Source organism: Bison bison, unplaced genomic scaffold (assembly GCF_000754665.1).
Source record: "Bison bison bison isolate TAMUID 2011002044 unplaced genomic scaffold, Bison_UMD1.0 scf7180017864338, whole genome shotgun sequence".
In the NCBI taxonomy this organism is placed as follows: Eukaryota; Metazoa; Chordata; class Mammalia; order Artiodactyla; family Bovidae; genus Bison; species Bison bison.
In genome coordinates, this window is record NW_011494910.1 from 1,274,013 (window position 1) to 1,299,056 (window position 25,044).

General features: G+C 48.0%; 1 protein-coding gene across 5 annotated transcripts in view; it reads left to right on the forward strand.

Annotated features, from left to right (window-relative positions):
- ATP2B4 (ATPase, Ca++ transporting, plasma membrane 4) overlaps positions 1-25,035 on the forward strand; it is a 98,214-nt gene extending 73,179 nt beyond the window's left edge. For 3 of the 5 annotated variants that reach the window (XM_010854126.1, XM_010854128.1, XM_010854127.1), the window contains 10 exons: positions 650-881; positions 1,974-2,153; positions 2,836-2,923; positions 3,557-3,663; positions 8,964-9,155; positions 9,590-9,803; positions 10,349-10,560; positions 11,512-11,619; positions 13,945-14,121; positions 22,923-25,035. In XM_010854126.1, coding sequence (XP_010852428.1) covers positions 650-881; positions 1,974-2,153; positions 2,836-2,923; positions 3,557-3,663; positions 8,964-9,155; positions 9,590-9,803; positions 10,349-10,560; positions 11,512-11,619; positions 13,945-14,121; positions 22,923-23,237 — 1,825 coding nt within the window. In that variant the 3' untranslated portion in view covers positions 23,238-25,035. Of the gene's footprint in view, positions 1-649; positions 882-1,973; positions 2,154-2,835; positions 2,924-3,556; positions 3,664-8,963; positions 9,156-9,589; positions 9,804-10,348; positions 10,561-11,511; positions 11,620-13,944; positions 14,122-17,774; positions 17,956-22,922 lie in introns of all 5 variants that reach the window. The other 2 variants (XM_010854130.1, XM_010854129.1) reach the window with 1 other exon arrangement.
- Positions 25,036-25,044: the final 9 nt, after the last annotated feature.

The window sequence follows — 25,044 nt, forward strand, 5'->3', positions numbered from 1 at the left end:
AGGCAGGATTCAGACCTAGGCAATCCATGCTTCCATTTCCTATTCTGAAGAGAGAATACCCACTTATCTCACAGGGTTACTCTGATTAAATGATTGAATGTATGAAAAACGCCTTGCACATAGTAAGCACGAGAAATGTTAGTTCTGTGTTCCTTTTCCTTTTCATTCTCAGTTCTGATCACAGGAAGTTGCATAATCAAAGTGGCTAGACGATCCATAGGGCATTAAAAGTTGACCTATGTGGATACAGGGCCAGTAGCTAAAAACCAGTGCCCCAGCATGGGTTTAGCGCCACCATGGGTGAGACTCTGTCATTGCCCACACCCTCTGCCCTGAGCCCTCTAGAGACTGGGGATTGAGAAGGTCTCTCTACCACTGAGAAGCTCAAAAGAGTAGGCGACCCACGAACAGCTCTTGGTGTTGCGTTCCCAGATGAGTAGGAGCAGATGACAGGGGAGAGCGACACGCTCTGCCCACCTGTCAGCCACCCCACCCTGGATACAGGGGCTCAGCTTTGGGCGATGAGTAGAGATTACGGCCACCCAGTAGTGTCTTTAGGAGTCAGGCAGAGTGGTCAGGGTGTCTGCAACGTGTCGAAGCACACTGGGCAGGAGGTGGGGTGCTGTGTTCTGACTGTGCACCTCCCCAGGTGTAATCGAATCCTGGACAAAAAGGGGGAGGCCGTGCCATTCAAGAATAAGGACCGAGATGAGATGGTCCGCACCGTCATCGAGCCCATGGCCTGTGAGGGGCTGCGGACTCTCTGCATCGCTTACCGGGATTTCAACGATGGAGAGCCCCCGTGGGACAACGAGAGCGAGATCCTCACTGAGTTGACCTGTATCGCAGTGGTGGGCATCGAGGACCCTGTGCGCCCGGAGGTGAGGCTCTGACTTGGGAACAGGGCTGGGAAGCATGAAGGGGAGTCTTCCAGCGGCCGCGGCCCCTGCACGTGACCTAATGAGCAGCCACGCAGGAGTCACAGGAACCGCAGTACCAGCTCCGTTTCTAGCTGTGACTTGGGAAACTTCGGCAAGTCACCTAACTGCTTCTCATTTGCTGGGATAGGTGTTTCTGTGCTTCCTGCTTCACAGAACTGCTGGAGCTCACTGAAGTTATACAAAGTGGCAATCCCACTTCCTGTGGTTCATGCCGTCTATGGGCTGAGAAGCACAGGTTTCACTGGGCTAATAAGAACAGTTTGGCACTCAAGAACAGTGAGGAGGTGGGATTAATTGAGACACCAACTTTGGCTCTAGTCACATCCCTTCGATCCACACATCTTGTCAGGCGCCCGTAGAGTAGCTCCACACTACTCGCAACTTTTGGAGGCGTGACAGGGTGTCATGCAGTTGGGAAACTTGGAAGAACTGATGTGGTTGAAGTACGTGCCAGGGGTGGAAGGTAGTTAAAACTTCTGCTGGAAAGGAAGGCAGTGGTAAAATCTCAAAAGGTCTAGCGTGCCTGCTAAGAAATCTAGATTGTAAGTGAGAGAATACACTTTTACACCTGGCTCCTGAAGCAGTACTCGTGGCCCATGCAATCGTGCCAAGTCACTCAGTTGTGTCTGACTCTGCGACCCCATGGACTGTAGCCCGCCAGGCTCCTCTGTCCATGGGATTCTCCAGGCAAGAACACTGGAGTGAGTTGCCATGCCCTCCTCCAGGGGATCTTCCCAACCTAGGGATGAAACCTATGTCTCCTGCATTGGCAGGCAGGTTCTTTATGACTGGCGCCACCTGGGAAGCCCTCAACTCATGGTGCAATAAGGCAAATTCAAATGTGAGTTTCATGGGTAGGCCAGAAGTAAGGGGGCACCAAGCAATATAAAGCTGACCAGACTCGGCCTGCGCCCCGGGGTTCTACTTCCAGGGTGCCTCTCTCCTGTCCGCAGTGAGGGACAGCTGAGCAGAAGCCGATGGCCGGGCCTCGCCGCCACCACCTCTCCTTTCTGCTTGCCTCACTCTCCGCAGGTGCCAGAAGCTATTGCCAAATGCAAGCGAGCTGGCATCACTGTCAGGATGGTAACAGGGGACAACATCAACACAGCCCGTGCCATCGCCACCAAGTGTGGCATCGTGACTCCCGGGGACGACTTTCTGTGCTTAGAAGGCAAAGAATTCAATCGCCTCATCCGAAATGAGAAGGGCGAGGTGAGCTTTAGGTGGTGGGAATCAGAGCCTCCTTCATTAGGGGAAGGCTGATGCATATGTAAGGCATCTGGGACAGGTGGGAGAAAGTAGATGGTTTTTAAATTAAAATCTATTCATAGTGAGACGTGCCTTTTACCAAAGCTGCTCAGACAGTAAAATTGGGAATTTTTTCTTCTCACTGTATTCATTCACAGGCTATTTTTGAGACTCACTTTTTACATCTCCGCATTTCCTCCAGTCGTGGGATGATTTTCCCTGATTTTCCTCTACCCCACCCATCCTGTACCACTGCCCTGTGACTGGCAGGGCCTCGGGCTGGTGACAGGGTACGATCTGGGTGTGGGAAGGCCACAGCTCCTGGTCTAAGTAGAGACTGAAGCTAAGACCTCAGAGGCACTACTTCAGCCAATAGTGAAGGGTCTCACCTTCTGTCACGGGTCTCAGAACTAGGGGGTTGGCTCCCAGGGATGGAATTGGGAGGAAAAGGAGACAAGCAGGGCCTGAACGGTCAGCGTCCTTGAACCCACCCTCAGAGCTGAGCTGGCTGCTTTGCCTCCGCTGGAGGCCAGGGTCACGCTCCCGGGGGGCCCTGGGACACCAGCTGCCAGGAGCTTGGCGCATGTGCAGACTTCCCTGGCGGCTGCTCTGAGCTTGACTGACCCAGGTGTGTCTGCTGCTGCAGGTAGAGCAGGAAAAGCTGGACAAGATCTGGCCTAAGCTCCGAGTGCTGGCGCGGTCTTCCCCCACTGACAAGCACACGCTGGTGAAAGGTGAGGTCGGCTCCTGAGCAGGTGCCTGGGATAGGGGAAGGCAGACCAGGGCGAGCACAGATAAAGAACCGAAGCCAAAGCAACTCTCATCCTGAATAGGGAGGCCTAGGAGAGCTCCCCAGCTCATGGGAAGAACATGCAGGTTAGCAAACGTCTGAGCACCTGGTGAGTATAAGCTATATGATGAAGTTGTTTTTAAACATTATCATATCTTGTTTGTCGATAGTACTGGGAATTAGGCAATACAGGTTAAGCTCTTCCCATTCTGCAAAAAAGAAAGTTTGAGGCTGAGACGACACATAACTTATCCAGACTGCCCAACTGGTAAATGGAAGTGTTATCGTTCAACCTCTGGGTCTCTGCCTTCAAATCATGCAGTGCTTTTCCGACTGCATTATAGGTGTCTTGATGTACCAGACAGGATATCTGACGAGGTCAGACTTTCTTAGCTTAGATTGCTACCTGTGAAACAATTTACCGCCATTTGGTGACGCTGTAAAACCTCCAGCATAGGGAAAAGCAAGGAAAGAGCGTCAAAAGGGCGGTAGTGACAGGGATTAGAGAGGAAGACCGAAAAAGCGTCTTTGTGGGAAAGCGGCCCCCGACCTCACTGTGGTGCGCCTGTCTCCCCAGGCATCATCGACAGCACTGTCGGCGACCAGCGGCAGGTGGTGGCTGTCACCGGCGACGGCACCAACGACGGCCCAGCTCTGAAGAAAGCAGACGTTGGTTTTGCCATGGTAAGCAGCTCAGCGTAGCATCTCTCTCTGACTGCAAGCTGCCTGCGCCAGTGGGAAGCCCAGACAGGCTCTGATACCCTTCTGCTTCCTGGACCTTCACAGCCCGCTTTGTGCTCTGTTCTCTAACTCCATCTCACCTGCCTGCCTGGCCAATAATAATATATATAATGAGGGATTCATGAAGTATGAAGACAGGGAAATCACAAGGTTTCATTACCCAGGAAAATAAGACAAACTGAAACTTACCCATGAATATGGTAATATTGTCTGCCTAGGCACACTAGAGAAAATTCACATTCCATATGGAAAGTGTTTATTCTGTAGTTAGCGCTGTTCATCACTCTGCTTATGAGGCCAGGAGCATCAGAGTCACTTAGAAAGTTCATTTAAAATCACGTATTTCAAGGTTCGACAGTCAGCGATCTTGATTCAATAGCATCTGGGCCAGATCCCAGAACGTATGTTGTTGTTCATTTGCTAAGTTATGTCCGACTCTTTGCGACCCCACGGACTGCAGCACACCAGGCTTCCCTGTCCATCACCACCTCCTGGAGTTTGCTCAAACTCTTGTCCATCGAGTCAGTGATGCCATCCAGCCATCTCATCTCTGTCGTCGCCTTCTCCTCCTGCCCTCAGTCTTTCCCAGCATCAAGGTCTTTTCCAATGAGTTAGCTCCTCGCATCAGGTGGCCAAAGTATTGAAGCTTCACCTTCAGCATCAGCCCTTCCAATGAAGAGTCTTCTCTAACACTGCAATTTGAAAGCATTAATTCTTCGGAACTCAGCTTTCTTTATTGTCCAGTCTCACATCCATACATGACCACTGGAAAAACCATAGCCCTGACTAGATGGATCTTTGTTGGCCAAGTAATGTCTCTGCATTTTAATATGCTGTCTAGGTTGGTCATAGCTTTTCTTTCAAGGAGCATGCATCCTTTAATTTCATGGCTACAGTCACCATCCACAGTGATTTTGGAGCCCAAACAGAAATCTTTAGGTTTTTCTTAATAGGTACACTTGTTGATTCTAATGCTCAGGGACATTTAGAAGCCCTCAGATAGCAAAGTACATTCTCACATTCAAGTAGGTAATGATTGTAAGCTTCCCATACATTTTGAACTGTTGGTGATTTTTAAGCAGTAGAAGGTGATTCAAGAAGAAATCTATCTTTAGGATGCTCTCTTTACCCAGAAAATAAATTTTAAAAGTTTTTGTCCTAGGGAATTTCAAGAACATACAAAAATAGAATAGTTTATTGACTCCCCGTGTACCTGTTACCCAGAATAAATCTTGCTGGGTGGGCCAGTGTTGGCCCACACATACACATTTCCCCTTCTCCAGCTGGCTTACTCCAAAACATTTCCAAGATGTTATATCATTTCATCTAGTATGTGTCTCTGGAATAGAAATATGTATCAATAAAATATATTTAAAAGAACTGTATGCCATTGTCTCACAGCAATATTGATCCCTTGCTATCATTAGCTATCTAGTCCGTGTTCACATTTCTCCTCATAAGTTTTTGTTTTTCTAAATTGTTTGTCCAAATCGGAATCCAAACAAGATCCATACACTGTGGTTGGTTGATATATCTCTTAAATGTATGAATCTATAATAGTAGTTCCTGAAGTGTGCCCTTCCGCCTCCGCCTGGAAACCTGCAGAAATGGAGATTTTTTCAGGCCTCGCCCCAGACCTACTGAGTCAGAAACCTTGCAGTGGGGGCCCAGCAGTCCACGTTTGAACAGGCCCTCTGGGTGATTCTCACGCATCCTAAAGTTTGAGAACCACTGACCCCATAGGACCTACATGTCAGGGGTTCCCAAGACCACCCTTTACATTTGTGGATTCACTGGAAGGGCTCAGGGGACGCGGCCTCTAACTGTGCTCGTAGCTAAGATTTAGTCCACTGGTATACTAAGAATCTAGTAAAACAGAGTCACAGACAGGGTCTGGAATCCACATGCAGGCTTCCTGTGATTGCTCCCTGCAGTGAGGGGGTCAAAAAGAGGGCCTGCTTTCCCTAGCAACGAAAATGTAGCGATGCAGGTGAGGTTTCTGCCCAGAGAGATACATCAGAGACTTGGTACCCTAGAGTTCTGTTAAGGTTGGCCATATAAGCACTGTCAACCCAGCATATGCTAAGATTCCAGACTCCTAGAAGGAAGCAGGTTTTCAATGGAAAATAAGAAAAATTAGTGAATCACTAACTAATTTTCAGTTAATGTTGACTGAGAGCATTCTGAGAGCCAAGTTACCAGATGCTAACCAAGCGCCAACCTTGCAAACAGACGTTTCGCAAGATAGCAGTCTCAGCCATGCTGTTAATTCTTTTCTGCACAAGCCTTTGCATCTTTTTTCCTAGCTATTTGATTTTGAAGGAAACAGTTTGTTTTTCTATGTAGGATATACCACGTCATGGATTTTGTTGATTATATTCCTATGTCCTTTAACGTGCCCTTGTATTTCCTATAAAGTAGTATTTAGTTCTGTGAGCAGTCAGATTCTACACCCCATCTTTCACTAAGGGCTGCAATATGACAATGTTCTGATTTTCTTTATTTATTAACTTGAATACTTCTATAAAAAGAAAATTACCCTCATCAACCCTTTGGTTCAGCTCCTATGTGAAAGATAGGTTAAATGCTTGATTTTTCTCCACTATTTACCAGTTCCCAAAGCAATGAGTTGATTTTTGGGGGATCCTCCACAGTTGTCCAATGAACCTCATGCGAAGAGTTGACTCATTGGAAAAGACTCTGATGCTGGGAGGGATTGAGGGCAGGAGGAGAAGGGGGCGACAGAGGACGAGATGGCTGGATGGCATCACCAACTCGATGGACGTGAGTTGGAGTGAACTCCGGGAGTTGGTGATGGACAGGGAGGCCTGGCGTGCTGCGATTCATGGGGTCGCAGAGTCGGACACGACTGAGCGACTGAACTGAACTGAAACTACTAAAAGTTAATTGTCTGTTTTTTTAAAGTATCATTATGAGCTCATATTCTTTTGAACGTATGTGATATATTTCCGTCCATTGCCCATATTATTATTTTGATGTTCATACTGACCCATCATTAGCCTCTTCCACACTGCTAAGCACTTGGAGTATAACCTCAGTTCTCTGTGTAATGGCATTCTTGGTCTCTTGCATGATAAGATGTTCCACATCCATCATGCATACTTCTTGTTCTAGATCTAGAATTATCCACTTTTCAAAGGAGTTCTGCTTCATTTTAGTGAGAAATGGTATTTAGAGAACACAATCTGAATGTCAGTATGTTCTTTACTTCTGAGTAAATTATTGTTTCTAGAACTTTTCAGTGGACAAAGCTAAGAAATACGTCTTTTATATCGCTTTTTGGTTTTGTGTTTCTTTGTTTTAAAGGTAAAATACTTTATGAATTCATATTGGCATTTCCAGTTCAAATTTAGAATTCTAGAACTAACGTCCTAATTTTACTTCCCTGATTTTACATTGATCTAAGGGTATTAACATAATTATTACTTGCTTTATCCTAATATATATGTAACAGTCTCAAGATAACAATAATAATACAATTCCTGTACTAAAAACAGTTAAAGATTTTTCTTAGAGTTCTTTTTATCCTGTAGGTATATCCTACTACAGATGTAGGATCAAAGTACTGTGTTTTTCGAAAAGTCATTGAGAACTTTTCATTTTGTGTGGTTTGCTATCAACCGGTTATACCAGTTCATTTATATCATGTGTTGGGTTGGTTTTTTTTTTTTCCATTTTTGAGATTGCTTATTTTAAATTTAATGTTGTTTTATACCTATATGAAGTGGTTACATAATTCTAAACTTAAAGTGTATAGAACAAGATCTGTTCATAGAAGTCTAGCTTCCATCCCTGTCACCTCTAGCCTGTTGCCTCCTTCTTAATTCCACAGATAGCATCTTTGATTTTTGGTTTATCCTTCTGTTTGCTCCTTTAAAAATAGAATCAAATGTGTAGTATATTTATATCCCATTCTCTTAAATAAGTGACACTTAGCTATATTTATCTGTATACACACTATATACTCTTTTTTTTTTGCACTTTGCTGTTTTTCATTTAACAACCTAACTTGAAGAGTATTCCATAGTAGTACATATTTAAAGACATCCTTTCTTTCTTTCTTTCTTTTCTTTCTCTTCTTTCTTCTATCAGTGCATAGTACAGCATTGTGTGGATATATTAGAGAATCTTTTGAAAGGGAAATTGAATTATATAGTATATCTAACAGATATTCATTTGTTGCAATCTGGATAGGAAAATAACACTATCAGGTAAACAGAACAAATAATCTAATGGTACAGGTCAGATTCACAAACAGGCTCCTCTGTAGGTTTTAGGAGTTGTAAGACATGGCATAGAAGTGTGGTCTGGGGGTGTTAGGATCAGCTTTGTTTAGCAAGCAGGGCTTAATTAATTTACAGGGGCCTTAAGGATAGATGTCAGACATGACTGAGCAACTTTCACTTCATTAAGGATAGATAGGATTTAAATGGAAGGGGAAAGAGGATGTTCCAGGCTTGGACAGAGGGTGTAAGTAGAAGACTGAACTCTCGAAGTGAATGAGAGAATTCAGGGAGTTGTGAATAAATCAGTAGGTTTTGAGCAGAAAGCTTATATAAGAGCAGTTTGGAAAATGAACCAGAGCTCACTTGTTGAAGGCTTTGACTACCTGATTAGAGAGTTTACTGTTTCTCAAGCTCTGCTTTCAACCACTGGTATGTCTATTTACAAACCTTGAGTGGCAAAGAGTCGGACACGACTGAGCGACTGAACTGAACTGAACTGAGTGGTTCCCCGGAAATCGGATTTTGAATAAGGACAGGATATCTGAACCATGCTGCTGGACTGCTCCTTCTAGGAAAGAACGTAGGGTGACTTCAAGGTGTGGGGGACATAAGGATTTAAAGTGGATATTTAATTTGAAGGTAGAACAGAAAGGACTTTTCCCCTATCTTCTAATTGCTTTCTGAGATGGAGAAGTAGGCGGGACAGGAGACCAGAATATCCAAGGTGGCTGTGATTTCCAGTCTCAGTTCAGGAGTGCGGTGCTGGCATCATGGCCCGGTGCCCTTTTCCATGAGTGACAGCGGCACATTCCCCTTCCTTTCCTCTGGGAGAGAAGACAGAACACGGTGGTTTAGTTTGTAGAACTTGCGTGGCTGCTGTGCCCTCTGATGTTTGTGCCGAGTTCTGAAGCTTCTTGGAGTTCAGGAAATGGGTTCCGAATACAGATGAGCTCCTTTTCCAGTTCCTCACTGTTTTCCTCCCCGCTCTTACCTAAGGGTATTGCAGGCACAGATGTGGCAAAGGAGGCCTCCGACATCATCCTAACAGACGACAACTTCACCAGCATCGTGAAGGCGGTGATGTGGGGACGGAACGTCTACGACAGCATCTCCAAGTTCCTGCAGTTCCAGCTCACCGTCAACGTGGTGGCCGTGATCGTGGCCTTCACTGGAGCCTGCATCACCCAGGTGGGATGAGCTGAGACGGGAGGGATGAGGCTAGGGCCAAGGAACAAGGGGTGTGACGTTACAGTGTGTCGGCTGAGGAGCAAGGCCCAGCGTTTCTGCAGGGGTGTTGGGGCAGGAGTTCGCTCTCCCAAGTCTGCATCTGCTCCTGTGGGAGGATGATCATGTATTCACCATTAACGCAGCACTTACATGTTAGCCAGCATGATAAGCACTTATTTGTGGTTCTCTGATCTTCAAAAACAGCCTTGCAGAGTAGGTATTATCCCCGTTTTACAGGTGAAGCACCCAAGGCTCAAAGAGGTTAAATAAGTTTCCAAGTGTCACTCAGCTGGATAGCAGGAGGTAGGCCCTTTCAGGGGCAAAGGTGAGGCTGACGAGTGAGGTGAGGGGTAGTCTGCAAGGCAGGCTAAAAGGAGTGGTTTTCTTCCCGCCAGGATTCCCCACTGAAGGCCGTGCAGATGTTGTGGGTTAATCTAATCATGGACACCTTTGCCTCGCTGGCCCTGGCCACAGAGCCTCCTACAGACTCTCTACTGAAGCGCCGGCCCTACGGCCGCAATAAGCCTCTAATCTCGCGCACCATGATGAAGAACATCCTGGGTCACGCCGTCTATCAGCTCACCGTCATCTTTTTCCTTGTGTTTGCGGGTGAGCCACGGGGAGGTTGGGGAGGATGGGGTGGGGGCCAGCGTGTGGAGTGCGAGAGGGAGTGTGGAGGCAGAGATGGGCCCAAGAGGAGGAGGGAGCAGGGCGCAGGCTGAGCCAGCGGGGCGGTAGCATCTTCACGCACTGAATTCACCTCTGTTTCCGCGCCGTGGTGCATTATGGCATTCTCTGACTCCTCTTAAGAATCTCTCAGGGGTAACTTTATGATACCTTTCTTTAGATCATAAAACTGAAGCTTAGGTCACATATTGAGTAAATAGCAGCACTGTGTTTCAAACGTATGTCTGCCAGACTCCAGTGCATGTAGTTTTACCACCATGCATTGCCACAAGAAGGCAAATATTGACGGAACAAACAGAGAGAAGGTCAGAAATGTTGAGACCAGGGCTAACGCCGAAAACGTCTGATGACCATGTGGCTCGGACACTGAGCGGTTAGAATGGACACCAACCCTCATCTGTCTTGACTCGACCTCAGCCCTCCCTGAGAGTGTACTCAATCTTGCGGTGCACCCCTCTCCCAACTAGGTGAGAAATTCTTTGACATTGACAGCGGGAGGAGAGCGCCTCTGCATTCTCCGCCCAGCCAGCACTACACCATTATTTTCAACACCTTCGTGCTCATGCAGCTCTTCAATGAAATCAACTCCCGCAAGATCCACGGGGAGAGGAATGTCTTCTCGGGCATCTTCCGCAATCTCATCTTCTGCTCAGTGGTGTTGGGCACATTCATCAGCCAGGTGAGATTCTAGCTAGGATTGGGATAGAAGGTCTGGGAAGATAAAGGCCAGAAGCTGGAAGCCAGGATTCCCTGGGTGCCCCAGAAGAGGAGTAGGAAGGGGCTAGGGACCTAAGTTGTGGGTTGCACCCTTTGGGGTTCCCAGCTGGTTCTCATTTGCTCATTTCTCTAGAATTGGATCCCTCTGTGTCGAGTGCTCCAGTGCACGGCAGCATGTTGGTAGTGAATAAAATAAAATTTGTAGAATTCTCTCCTTAACTTTCTAGAACACAGAAATTTAACATAGTGACCGGGAGGAAGGTCACTGTCTTCTAACCCCTTTCATGTCTCGTACCAGCGCACTCGAAATGTGCATGCAGCTGCCAAATAGGCGTCTCTCTGTCCCTGCCGCTTTGTTCTGAAAGGGCTCATGGTACAAAATGCTACACTATTCAAGAGTAAAGGAGAAGAAATAGCATGGTGCCACATGTAGTTGTAGATAAGCCTGATGTGGATTCTTTCTGTGAGACTGGAGTCAAGGGCATGACTGCCCTGCTGGTGAAAGGATCGAGCCACCCTCAGAGATATCCCAAGACAGGTGCCATGCAAGAGATGATGAGCACAAGAGAGTCTGCCTCTTCCTTACTTGCACCCCTCCTAAGTTTCCCTTCTCTATCGCTGTTGGCTTCAGTCACAGGAAGCCCTTAGCTCCCCTTGATCTGCTCGCCTTTGCATTAATAGTGTTCATAGTGACTGGAAACTCCCCTTCAGAAGGCTCTGCAAAGACTGTTGGTGTCTGTCTTCCCTTCCCCCCATCTGGGTCTCTTCTTTCTCCTTCCCCAACAAGCAGACCAGGGTTTGCACTGCAGGGATCCTGGGGCAGGGAGCTGACGTGGCTTTGGTGGCCTTGACTAGAGGGCTGGCTACCTGTTACTCACCTCCCAGTCACAGGCTGCCTCCCTGTCTGTTCTAGATCATCATCGTGGAATTCGGGGGCAAACCCTTCAGTTGTACGAAGCTCACCCTGTCCCAGTGGTTCTGGTGCCTCTTCATTGGTATTGGAGAGCTGCTGTGGGGCCAGGTGAGTACGGACACACCCTTCCCGCAATTGCACAGCCGGCAGACCTCCCCTTCCCTAGACGAGATGGAACGAGTGGCTTGGAGACCCCCAGCTCCAGACCTTCGTGTTCTGCTTCCCCGTTCCCTCTGCCACCAGGTTTTCAGGTTCTTTCCATCTTGCAGGATTCCAAGCAGAATGATTAGTGCCCGCCACTTCAGAGGCTTCTTATCTCTTCTCTAATCATGCCTGGAGACAGACAAATCCCTTAGCTTCTCTGAGATGGAAGTGGAAATTTTCAGTGCTAATTTTGCTTTAAAAAAAAGGAAAAAAGTAAGGGTCTTAGAAGCAGAAGCGTTTACAAAGCCCATGTCTGCAGTGAAGCTGAAGTCTGGTTGTGCGTGCTCTGCGTCATGCTGCAGGACTCCCTTGCCTCCGCTGTTTCTCACCATCACCTTATTCACAATGAATGCCTGACCATCACCTAAGATAAATTCAGACTCACGCGGTCTCTAGAGAAGCAGCATAGCGTATGGTTGAAAGCCCAGACTTTGCAACCGACTACCTTGGTTTGAATCCTGGTTGTTTTTCACAAACTGCATCATAGTGAGTATGTTTCATAGCAGCCCTGCCTCAGTTTCCTCAACTCAGGATAGCAAGGCCATTGTGAGTCATTCTTAATCAGCAACCCAGTTTCCATACAGAAATGACTTAGACAAATGTCTAATACCTTGTAAATCCTCAATAAATGTTAGCTATTAACATTATAATAATATAATCTGGTTTGATAAGAGTTTGATTCCTTCCCTAGTACCACTTTACAACTCCCCCTCATCATTAATTCTGCCCTGGGCTATGCTTCTGCTTTGCAGACCCCAGGTCTCCACTGATCGGTGCCCAGCCACCTGAGTAATGGAGGCTTTGCTCTAACTGGCCCCAAAGTTTCCTCCTAGGACTGCGGGCTTTCCCCCATAGACCTGCTGGTTATTTCTTCCCTACCTCCTAGTTGCCTCCCTGATTAACCCCTATCCCAGTTCCTAACACACGTCCCTCCAACCTGCTCTGTTTGCTGTTTGTTTACCAGTGGGTCCCTAAAGCTTTCTTGTTTCATGTACTGTTTGAAACACTCACCTGGATCGCGTTTCACATGTGCCCCTGTGGCCTTGAAGCCTTCCTTCTGTATCACAACAGCTCCTTCCAACATCTGAAAGCAGCATGTGGACGTTCTGTTTCAAACGTTTGGCTCCACGTAGGACAGCTCACACGGCCCCCTTTCGCAGCTGAGCCCTGTCTGCTCCTCTTCTTGTTTGTAAAGGAGAGCTGACCGGCAGGCACTGAGATTACTGAGTGATTCACTTTGAATCGCAAGCCCGAGCTCCTGCTCCATGTCCTCTGAGAATACGCATACGTCCCTTCTGTGGGCTGCCCATCCACTTTCTCACCCGAAGCCCAGGAAGACCCTCAGGGTCCTCTCACTGTAGTTTTATAAAAGAGGAATCACTTAGCATGTGCAGACTGAGAAGAGGACCCCTCCCCTCCGACAGCCTTCCGTCCCCCTTGTGCATACACACACATTGTGACCATCTTGTCCCCAGCCGTGTTTTGCCCCAGATTCTTGTCTGTGTCCCCTCCCACTATGTACTACGCATTCCCACCCTGTAGCACGCATTCCCACCCTGTAGCACGCATTCCCACCGTGTACCATGCATTCCCACTGTGTACCATGCATTCCCACTGTGGACCACGCATTCCCACTGTGGACCAGGCATTCTCACTGTGGACCACGCATTCCCACTGTGGACCACGCATTCCCACCGTGGACCACGCATTCCCACCGTGGACCATGCATTCCCACCGTGGACCACGCATTCCCACCGTGGACCACGCATTCCCACCGTGGACCACGCATTCCCACCGTGGACCACGCATTCCCACCATGTAGCACGCATTCCCACCCTATACCACACATTCCCACCGTGTAGCACGCATTCCCACCCTGTAGCATGCATTCCCACCGTGTAGCCTGCATTCCCTTAAGAGACACACTGCAAAATGAAAAGAGAGACTGAGACAGGAGGAGGAGAATAAAGTGTGTCACAAGGCAGATGCTGGTCAGATACTAGAATTTAAGTTCTCCTTCGGATGTGGGAGACAAATGCAGACAGCTGGTCGGGCCCTGGCAGATGCTGGCCTTAGGCGGGCTGGTGCTTCTCCCTCTGGGGCCAAGCATAGTGTTAAATCCTGTTCTGGGGCCAAGCGTGACTTGCCCAGAGCCTGACCCACGCAGCCGAGTGACAGCTCTTCTCGCCCTGATCCTGGTTTCTCCCCTTTTGCTGCACCTGCTCTCAGGTCATTTCCACGATACCTACCCAATCCCTGAAGTTCCTGAAGGAGGCTGGGCATGGCACCACCAAAGAGGAGATCACCAAGGATGCTGAGGGGCTGGACGAAATCGACCATGCAGAGATGGAGCTGCGCCGAGGCCAGATCCTCTGGTTCCGGGGCCTGAACCGTATCCAGACTCAGGTATGGTGATGGTGGCCTGTCCTTGCCCTGGAGGAGGAATCCCGTCCGTCTTTATTGGGAGGTGTTGGGAGGGCAGTAGTTCTTGGTGGCCAGTGTCTCTACCCTTCTTAAGGCCCTTTCACTGGTGGATAGCCCAAGCTCCCTTGCTTCAAGATAGACAGAGGCAGAGGCGGCAGTTTGGGCTCCTCTGAGAGGAGAGTGATCGTGGAGAGCCCAGAACACAGGACCCCAGCTGGTAGCATGGTCCTCTAGCTTTGGGTTTGTCTGAAGGCCACTTCCCACCCTTCACGGTTAGGCAAGCTTCCGGCTTACAGTCTCTCGTAAGCACCAGGCCTAACCTCCAGTGGGAAATGTTCAGACTCTTTCCTGGCCCTGCAGAAGAAAGGGTTCAGACAGTTTCTCTGTACCATCATCCCCAACATTTACTGTACATCCTCAAGCTGCTATTAAGGGAATGTAGGTATTATCTGGAGGATCTTTGTAAAAGAAACTCACTCTTTGATGTCTTCCCCACTCAAAATGTAAGACCATGATGGGGAACCTTATTGCTAAGTGAACATAAATAACAGTAGTCTCTCGGTGCCTGAGTGTCTTTTACAGGTTCAGATTTTCTCCCCAGAAAAGAAGAGGCTATAATTTCTTCACACCATTTCCCTTCCTGTGATCTCTGAAATGGGATAGAAGCTGCTCCTGCTGCTCTTAAGTCCCTTGCCTCTAGCCCTACAGTAACTTTTTCTCCCCACCTTTCATGCAGCAACTGTAGCTACCTTTTCCTGGGTAAATGGCCTGGTCTAGGTATTGATAATCTTAACACTTCCCCATTCTTATCTCACATACCTCTATTGTGTTAGTCCTAAAATTTCCTATCTCAGGGACCTGTAAATCCCCAAGTTCTCAAAGGTGTTCTCCAGAGAACAGGCCTGTGCATCTCTGCAGATTGGCTAGAGATCCCAGAAGTAAATTTCATCCTCTAAACAACACTGCAGGTGGTTTCAAAAGTTCCTTTGTCAAACCCACCACTTTCTAGGGAAGAAAGGTGAAATGAATATTCTAAGGTAAATACAGTGATCGCCCCTTATCCATGACTTTGCTTTCCTTGGTTTCAGTTACCTTTGGTCACCCACAATCTGAAAATATTAAATGAAAAACACCATAAATAACTCATAAGTTTTCCATTTTATGCCATTCTGAGTAGCTGATGAAGTCTCATATTGTCCCACTCTATCCTGCCCTGGATGTAAATCATTCCATTGCCTATCATATCCTCACTATATCAGCTACCTGCCCATTAGTCTAGGAAAAAGCATAGTATATACAGGATTTAACACTATGCAATTTCAAACATCCACTGGGGGTCTTGGGATTTATCCCCTGCAGATAAGGGAGGACTCCTGTAGCAGCTGGGAACTGGTCTCCTGTAGACAAGACAGCAGATGAAAATGGGGAACTAGGGCTAGGGAGGGAAATCCTGGGGCCCCTCTCCCCTGTCTTGAGCTCCTCCTCACAGAGGGAAATCCAAGGGGTCTGCAGAAGCCGCCTTAGCACTTGCAGAGTCTCCACAGCAGCCCCACTCCAGGCTGCACGTGCACCCCCAGCCAGGGCCCCCCAGACCCCAAGAGCTCGGTGCCTGTGGCTCCCGTCTCTGAGGCCTCGGTGCTTCCCTGCAGGCCTGCTCTTTTCAGAATAACCTGTCTTCTTTTCTTCCCTTCAGGATCATCTGCCTCCTCTTCTACTATGTACATTTTTTCCTAGCCAGGATCCCCTCGTTCCAGTGTCTCGTGGCTCCTTCCCAGGCTTCTCTCCTGGGGCTGAGACTCATGGATCTGCCCTCCCCTCCATTACCAATGTCCATCCCCTCGACTATACCTCTCTGGTTCTGCTGCCTACATAGCTTTAGGTATACTGCCTTTCTCTGTTAGAGCAGGAGGCACTTGGACCAGAATGACATTAAAGCCTGAACTTGGGCAACACAGGCAACCTGTTAAAGATGCTGTGAAGAGCAGTCTGTGCCATCAGCCCTGAAGCCACAGCAGCTGCGGCTGACTGCTAACCTTCACCCTGGACCCTAAAGCCCTCTCCTGGCCTCAGCCCTTCCCTCGGCAGAGCTGGTCCTTGTCATCCTCCTTGCAGCACCTGAGATGGGAAGTGCCAGGCTCTGTCCCCTCCTGGTCCCTGTAACTTTGGGAGACTTAAAAGCACTAGAGGGCGGAAGTTAGGGAAACCCGAGGGCTTGAATCTTGGTAAACTTCCAGCTTCATGGTTTGGGGCCTTGTGGCCTTAACAAGCCCGAGGAGTGACTCTCCAGCCCCTTGTTCCATGTGGCTGAGCCCTTCCCACATGCAGACCTTTTTCTCCCACAGCGTCAGGCTCCTCCATCCCTTGGAAGTGAGGACTGTATCATGTGATAAGAGTGGTATTTTACCTCAAACCTGGTCTGAATCCAGAAACTAGCCCTAAACATCTCATGGCTTCTCTGGAAGCTTTATAAATAAGAGCAACTGTCTGATTCACAAGGTCCCTGCACTCCCATCTTCTCACCTGGGGAAGAGAGGTTAGATGAGTGGGGTCAGCACCTCTCCTACCTCCCTGGTAGACTGACCCGTGGTGTTAAGCATTTGGGCATTTTTAATGTGATTCTACCAGATCTTGAAGGGTAAGGAAGTTCTTTTTGATTTGTTCCTTGTTAGTCAGAAGTCAGGGATGAGGGCGGTAGGTTGCCGAGGCCTCAGATCAAGGCCACTGTCAGAAGACAAATGGCCTTCGTTGCCTCTGTCTCTGAAGAGTTGGACCCTGAAAATCAGAGGCAGTTTGTGCAGGGCTAGACCCACAGCTGGTGAGCACCGCCGCCACTCTCAGCCAGCTCCTCCTCCTGGGCCCGTCTACCTTCTGAGCTCATGACTGACTTGTGCCGGCGCTTCCAGGACTCCACGACTGCTGTTGGAGGCCTTCTCTCTAAGGGCCTGGCCCCTGGGCTCCTGAGCTCCGCCTTCAGAGGCCTTGTCTACTCCACCCGAGGAAAGGGTATCTCAGAGAATAACCCAGAAGAGGGTGAGCCCAGCAATTTCGTGGTCTAGGAGCCTTTTCCCCATGGCCACTTGTGTGTGGGCTACTACACTGCCTCTGTTTAAACACATAAGTTGTTTTCCTGGAAAATCTGCAAGAATAGGTAATCAATTTAATTGGTTTAGAGTTCCTGAGCCTCAAAACTCAGTAATATATATTTTGCCTACTATCTTAAATTGCATGCTTTATTTTTTTTTAAGAGTATGGGTCAAAGCTGTGAATAAGCTGTCACTCTCTGTCAGGAGTCAGGAGTGGGGAAAGTCCCTTTAAATTTTAGATATGTTTGGACACCAGCACACCTAAAATGTCCACCATAGGCTACAAGGGAAGGGAAGGCTAGATTCTGGCTGGGTATGTAGACTCCACGGCAAACTGTTCCTTAAATGAAGTGTGATTTGCAATTAACGTTTTTCCCCCCTTCTCCTGACTGTTGTTTTGTGTGTGAGGGATTCTCTCTGGCTTCCCATCTCCTGTCCCCTTTCCCCAGCTCTTTCCATCCCCTCCCCCAACCCTCTTGGACCCTCCCTTCCTCTCTTCTCACTTCTCTCTGACTGTGGAGCAAAGCTGTCTCACTTTCTGATTCTTTGCAGATCGACGTAATTAACACATTCCAGACGGGAGCCTCTTTTAAGGGAGTCCTAAAGCGCCAGACCATGGGTCAACACCTTGATGTAAAACATGTTCCTAGCTCATCCTATGTAACAGTTGCACCAGTCAAATCTCCCCCCACCACTTCTGTTGCTGCTGCTGTTTCATCTCCTACTCTGGGCAGTGAGTGATAGTCTATTATGATGCATGATTTGCTAAAATGACCACAAGAGAGCACGTGGCATTCACTTTAACCAGTCGTGGTTATCTTTTCCTTTTGGTTTTTCCCTTTGATCTTTGAGTTAAGGAAAGAAAAGTTGGGGCAAAATCCCCACTCCAAAACTAGCTGTGTGCCCTTTAATTTTATTAATTTTTTAATGTTGAAAAGCTATTAAACCGTAACCATTTTAAAGACAGTAATCTTGTTTTCTGATTGTTCCCCTGCATTGCTGTTCCTTCCTTGAGTTCTGTTTGTTTTACTTTACTTTGTTTGAAGATGTTGTTGTTCCTTTCCTCTCCTTCTGCTCCTTTGAGTGTCAACTCTGTCCCCTAAGGTTAGGTGTAAGGTTAAGCGAAATGAAGACTTGGGAACTCTTCATCTGGGGGCAAATTTGAGATCTCCTGAAAAAAGGCATGAAAGGAGCTATTATTCCCATATTTTTTAAGAAGTAGATCTGTCATAGTTGAATCAGCGTTGAGTTTGGCCAATACTAAGAGTGTCTTCTTGGCCGCCACTCTTCCGTTAGCTGGCAGCATTGGCATAAAAGTGGCCACTGAATATGAAGAAAAGATGTTCAGTTCACGTGCACAGGTCTGAGCAGTCCCGCTGTTTTACTTTTCAGGGATCGTAAGCCAAACTCTGGTTTAAGAATCTATTCATTCACATCTCATAGGAGAAATATATAAAAAGATCAAAATAACTTATTTTTCACCTGTTAAAAACAAATTTTTTTTTCTTTTAGGAATTTCTGAAGAGCAACCTTTTTTTTGTTTTCCTCCTTTCCTCTAATCTGATTGTTTTACTTATAACCAACACTTCATGTTTTATTTTGGCTGTAAAGTTTTAGGACCCCTTTCTCAGTCATCCCGTCAACCAGAATGCCATCAAGGCTCACCCTAAGATCTGGTAGATTATAGGTAGATTATTGGATTATTGCTAATGCTTATGCCTTCCTATTCCTGATCTTTTTACCTTCCCTAAGTGGGACCCAGAGAGGAAACAGAAGTCTCTTTGCTGATAGTGTTGTTAAGGTATTTGGTGGGGAAGGAGTCTCTCTGTATTAAGTATATTGTGGGCTTCAAATATCTGAGTGTTTAGTCTGTTTCTTTGTCCCCCGACTCCTGGATACCATCGCTCCATCTCTGGGATGGGGGGTAAAGAAAGAGTAACTGCTTTATCTGTGGTTCACTTGATGGTGAGTGTGTAGGATGATCAGACCTAGATTATCCACTGTCTTTCTAGCCAGCCCTAAGTGTTCTTACGTGAGGTGTGAGGAGCAGGGGGAGAGGAGGTTTATGTAGATGCATATTCTTTAGGCCCAGAGGCAGCCAAGATCTACGACTTACCCCACCAACATGCAAGGCTCTCTTGCTCTAGTCTTCCCATATTGCTCGTGTTCCCTGCTTTCTTCTGGCTTTACCATGTCCTTCTGATTCGTCTCTGTTCTGTTTTAAGCCCTGCCTCTCTGTTGGGAAGGGTTGGTGCCAACCGTCCTGGTGATTTGAGGGTGGGAGGACACTAAGCCACTGGGCGCATGTAGAGTTGCTGGTGGAGGGTACGGTGCAGACCCGCAGAGGTGGAAGATCCGGAGAGTCGGGCCATACCTGCTCTTTCTCCAGCTGTGCCTTCTTACTGGAGGGTCCAGAACTTATAGTCATGCATTTTAAAACCCGTTTCCCATTACAGATTTCCAAACGAATTCAAGTATTTATCTAACCTTCGGCAGACTGATCTCTAAGATTTCCCTCTCTGCATGCCAAGTCACTTCAGTCATGTCCGACTCTTTGTGACCCTGTGGTCTATAGCCCGCCAGGCTCCTCTGTCCATGGGATTCTCCAGGCAAAAATATTGGAGTGGGTTGCCATGCCCTCTTCCAGGGGATCTTCCTGACCTAGGAATTGAACCTGTGTCTCTTATGTCTTCCGCATTGGCAGGCAGGTTCTTTACCACTACCACCGCCTGGAAAACCCAAGATTTCCCTCTCTAGGAAGGCCCTAATTCCTTCTCTTCCCTTAATTTCTGCAAAGGAAAACTGCAGAATACCAGCTGAAGAAAAGGAAGTCTTCATCTTCCCATTCACTGAACTCCAGAGAGTGGCCCTTAAGCACTCATGCCTAATCTAAGGTCCAGCCTGGTTCAGGCCTCTGAGCCATGAGAAACAGTTGCTCTTCAATCAGCCACTTTCACTGGTAGGATAAGCGCCCCAGAAGTGACATTTCCCAGAGACTCTGAGTGACGGTGATTGGGGAGGGAAAGGTTGGCTGGCCCAGTGGAGGGGCCTGAAGCTTGCCCAGCACCCACCTCTATCTGTGTCTTATCCCCCACACTGCTCGGGCACCGGGCACTGTGCATCAGGAGGGGAGGCTGCCATCGCCTGGGGTGGGCTGTGATGAGGTAGCTGTGCAGTGGGCATCCGTGCGTGTCACAGAGTCTCCGAGGTCAGCGCTGGGATTGAGGGGCCTTCTGGTGCAACACACACCCTCTGCCCACCACCCTCCTCTCCGCCTGCCAGGCTACCAGGAGGTGCTTCCTAGCTCTCTGACTCCTCTTCTCGAGCTTCCCTTACAGGTGGCTGCTTTCTCTTTAGAGTCCAGAGCCCTGTTATCTAGCTGGATGACTGTTCCTTGCTCCCCTAAAGAAGAAGCTGTCCCTATCTTTTCCGTCCCCATCCCCACGTCACCTTCATCTCCCTTATTGCCTGTAACAGTGACTCATCCCCCCAACAGGTGAGAGGAAAAGCCAGCAAACAGGGCTCCAGAACCTCATTGCGACCCCTGTTTATAAACATCTGTTTTCTAGATTGGACTTAACATATAATTGTTTTAACAAAGTATTCAGTTGCTTCAAAAAAAAAAAAAATAGAAGCAGGAAGTTTGAAAATCACTGATACTGAAGATGATCAGCTCATGGTATAGAGGTTGCTGTCGCCTGTGGCACGTGTTAGAAACGTGGAGATCGGAAGAGTGGAAAGTGTGGGCTGGGCCAGCACTCCTGCGGGGGGAGTGTGGCTTTGAGCCCATTACCTGACTAGGGCTTTGGATTCGGTCTCGCTTCATCCCAGGTGCTTTGCTCTAAGATTTGATGTAGACCCATTATAACTCGGGACTTCCTGAAAACCAGATGTAACCTGTATTCCATCTGATCTTGCCAAAGGGATAGAAGAGTAGATCCTAACTTTGTGTGCAGCAAGGTGAATCTGTACCCGGGTGCCTCGATCCTTCTTGGCTGAAGCACTGAGTGGATTTCACCGAGTGCCAGCGTCCTCTGCCTTCTGAGCTCTGAGCGCCCTCTGTCCTGTGGGTCTGCCAATGTGCTGTGGAGTGAGGCAAGATAAAGAAAGCCTTAGCTGCAGAGATGCAACTTCAGTGAACCTTCTTGTGCATTACTTTGGAAGGTTCTGTACAGTGACAGGAAGCACTGAGACAAGCTGTACAGTTTACTTGCCTGTCTGTCTGCGTGCTCTGCTGGATCCATATTCCTCAGGAAGTATTCTTTGCTGGAAGAGGTTCCCCGCCCCAGCCCCCATCACTTCTTTCCCCTCTCCCACCTCAACAGCCTCTCCTGCGTTATTTCCATTTCTTTTCTGATGAAGGAACTTTGGGATCAGTCTAGGATCAGCCACCTCCCAAGAACTGAAACTGTCCTACGACCACTTTCTTTTCCCTCTCTCTCCAGCCTCTCAGGATCCCACCTTGCCCCCTACTCTAGTACTACCACCCCAAGTTCTAAAGCATACCTCAGAGAGCTTTCCAGTTTGGAAAAACAGCTGCCAGAAGAGCTGGTGCCTATGGATAAAGTGATCAATGCTTGTCAAGTGTTTCTTCTTCTCTTCTAAACTGAACCCCTTCCTCTATTGTGCAGTAGGACAGACTGTGACACTCACAGGAGTGTGTCCCCTTTGATAAGCCGCAGGTGGCTCCCTTTCCTCCATCCTCTTGATCCATCCCATCAGGAAAGCCTCCTGGTCTGAGTGGCTTCTGTTCTGAGCCCACGCTCTCCCTCCCCTACCTAAGATCATGTTCCTCTTCGTAGTTTACAAACAGCTGGAGAAAGCTCTGTGACTCGGCACAGCTGCTGTGCGTCAGAGTCATGGCTGCACGCGTCCAACCGCATCTGAACTGAGAGAGCAGCCCTCTGTCAGCCTCAGAGGGGGCAACTGTGATGCCTGTATTTATCCACCTCTTCAAGGGGAGGGACTGAAGGAGTGGAGTTCTGCTTTGTTTGGGGGAAGAGGACACAGTGGAGACTGTGGGATATAAACATGTGCATGTTTCCTGATTGAAAGAGCAATTATTAAATTGGAGAGTATAAGAATTTTGATTTCTTGCATGCTGCTAACACAGCTGCACGGTATTGTCTGCCTTGCCACACAGTATTCATGGTCGCTTATCACCCAACGTGTATTGTGTGCAAATTGGTATGTGTTTGGCTTATTGAGGGTTTTCAACAGGTAACTAAACTTCAGTGTGTAATCTTCCATTCCACATTCACAAATTATTTGGCCCCAACACAGAATCCACATGTCTGGATCATCTTTTAAGTTTGACTATTAAACTGCACCTACTTCCAACGTCCTTGCCTCCCATCCAAAAGAACTAATGAATCTTTTTGTTTCCTATTTAATTTTAAGAGTAGATTGTTTGGGAATGCTAACTTTGCTTTGGGTTTTCTACTTGTTTTATGCAGCTTTGAAATATTCTAGTTGTTTGTCATTATTCACTCTCCCCACCCCACCTCAGTGCTTGAAATTTAAGTCACGTGGTGTTCTGGTGTTTCATGATCTCTTCTCATACTTTTGGTTTGGGTTGTGGGGCGGTAGTGTTCTGTAGTTTGGGCTTTGTTTCTGTCATCAAACCACCCAGTCCCCTGTTCTACTGACCAGTTCTCACCGCTGCGTTTTCTCACCCTCCTTTTCCTTCCCCTGGTGTAGATCAAAGTGGTCAAAGCGTTCCATAGTTCCCTCCACGAAAGCATTCAGAAACCCAAGAACCAAAACTCCATCCACAACTTCATGACCCACCCTGAATTCACCATAGATGAGGAGGGGCCACGAACACCACTCCTGGATGAGCAAGAAGAGGAGATTTTTGAAAAGGTGTCTAAGCCTGGGACTAAGACGTCCTCGCCGGATGGTGAGGTCACTCCACAAACCAACAAAAACAACAATTCGGTGGATTGCTGCCAAGTACAAATTGTTGCTTCCCACTCGGACAGCCCTCTACACAGCCTGGAGACGTCCGTGTGAACTTCTTCTCTGCTTCCCATTCCTGCCTTCCCTGTCTCCCTTTTCATCTGTCCCATCAGTAAGGTGATGATGGGAGTTTTCACTGTCGTGTCAGCTGCTCCCAAGTATGTGTGAACCCTCACCTGCCATGAGGAGGCAAGAGCACAGACCTACGAGCGTTTTAACTGAAACTCGAGTTGGGGTTTGCAGCGGGACCCAGTTAAGCCCCAGGCAAGTGATGAGTGGTGGATCTGTCCCTCGGACGTGTCAGTAGTCATTTTGAAAGAAATGACGAAAATCGTCTTGGCGTCTACCCCACCTCCAGTTCTCCCCAACATTCATACCCAGGTCACCAGTCTCCTTACTGTGGATTTTTACCCTATGAGTCTATGCTGTTCAGGAGCTCAGTTCAAAATTCAGAGCTACAAACGTTATCAAATGAAACGTGTTGAGGTAAGAATGGAAGGTACAGGATCAGCCTATAGAGTGATTGTTTGAAAACAGTCTTTCCATTTTGAAAACTTGTACCCGAGGCCCTTAGCTTCTTTCTGCCCTTCCAATCAAACCTCCCCACAATCTCTTGGTCCTTTGTGACCGCCGTCTTCCTTACCTTCACTCTTTTTTAAGTTGTGATGATTAAGAAAATGGAAAGAATATAGGTGAGTTGAGTCAACTTTGACCTTTCTCCCTTCCGGCCCCAGTGGAACTCTTGATTTATTTCTAGAGACAGATAACATTTCTTTGCTAACAGCCCTTTGGAAGCAGTTGAGAGCAGGTAATACTATAGCCCTGTTGTTGCCAGGTTATCTGCTTCTAAACTGCCATCTTGTCCGGTGTGTGTGGTTTCTAAGTGCCAGGAAGATTAGCCTTGACCATGAAGCTTACACATACGTGGTTTGTAGTTTTCACCTGAAGCCTGAGCTTCCTCCTGTTCCTAAAGTGGTGGCAAAGGAATGAATTAAGATTGACCCTGCCTCCTAACTGGACTTGGATATTAAGGAACAGAAGCTGGCAGATCTAGGACAAGACAGACCACCAAAGCCAACTAGGAGTCCTCCTCGGAGTAACCACTGCTGCTTTCAAAGCCATCTGCTAAGGCTTTTCTCCGGTAGGGCCTGATTGTTGGGGGAGTGAGGACTGAGAAGGCGTGGGAGAGGCCAAAGTGCCCTTGAGCAGGATCTGAGAAAACCTCAGAGAAGCTGGAACCCTGGAGCTCAGGTGATGGGTCAGCTTGGACATTGCCTTCAGTTTTCGAATTCTACTCTGCTGTGTCCCCTAGCTCAGCTAGTTGCTGAAAGGGCCCCAGCCTTTCTCAGATATTCTGATTTTGAAAACATATGGTTCCAGTGACACTCCGCTGACTTAAAGGAGCAAAAGGAGGCTCCCCTCCTTGCTCCTGCACCCTACACCCTGCTCAAGCCCCCTCTAGAACGCTCAGTGCAGCACAGTTAAGCCCTGTGCCTTCTCTCCCTGAGCACTGCCCAGAGCATCCCCTTCCCCGCCTGGCTCTCAGGAGCCAGGGAATTGGCTAGGAGATTTTTTTAAGTGCTCCTCAGTGGGACGGGGTGGAGCTGCATTTGCAGTTTCTCCATTTCTCTCCCTGCTGCGCTGATATAAGCTCTTCTGTGCAGGAGTCAGCTCGTGTCGGCCAAGTCCCATCTCCATCGGATAAATGAAGCCTCTCCCCTCTTTCTCGAGTGATGGGGACAGGGAGAAGGGCCTTGAGGCGGCTGGGGACTGCCGCATTTCCATCTGGGGGTCCACTGACATGAGCTGTCCTCTCCAGCCTTTTCCTGTGGCTCCCTCCCCCCTCCCCCCCTCACCGGAG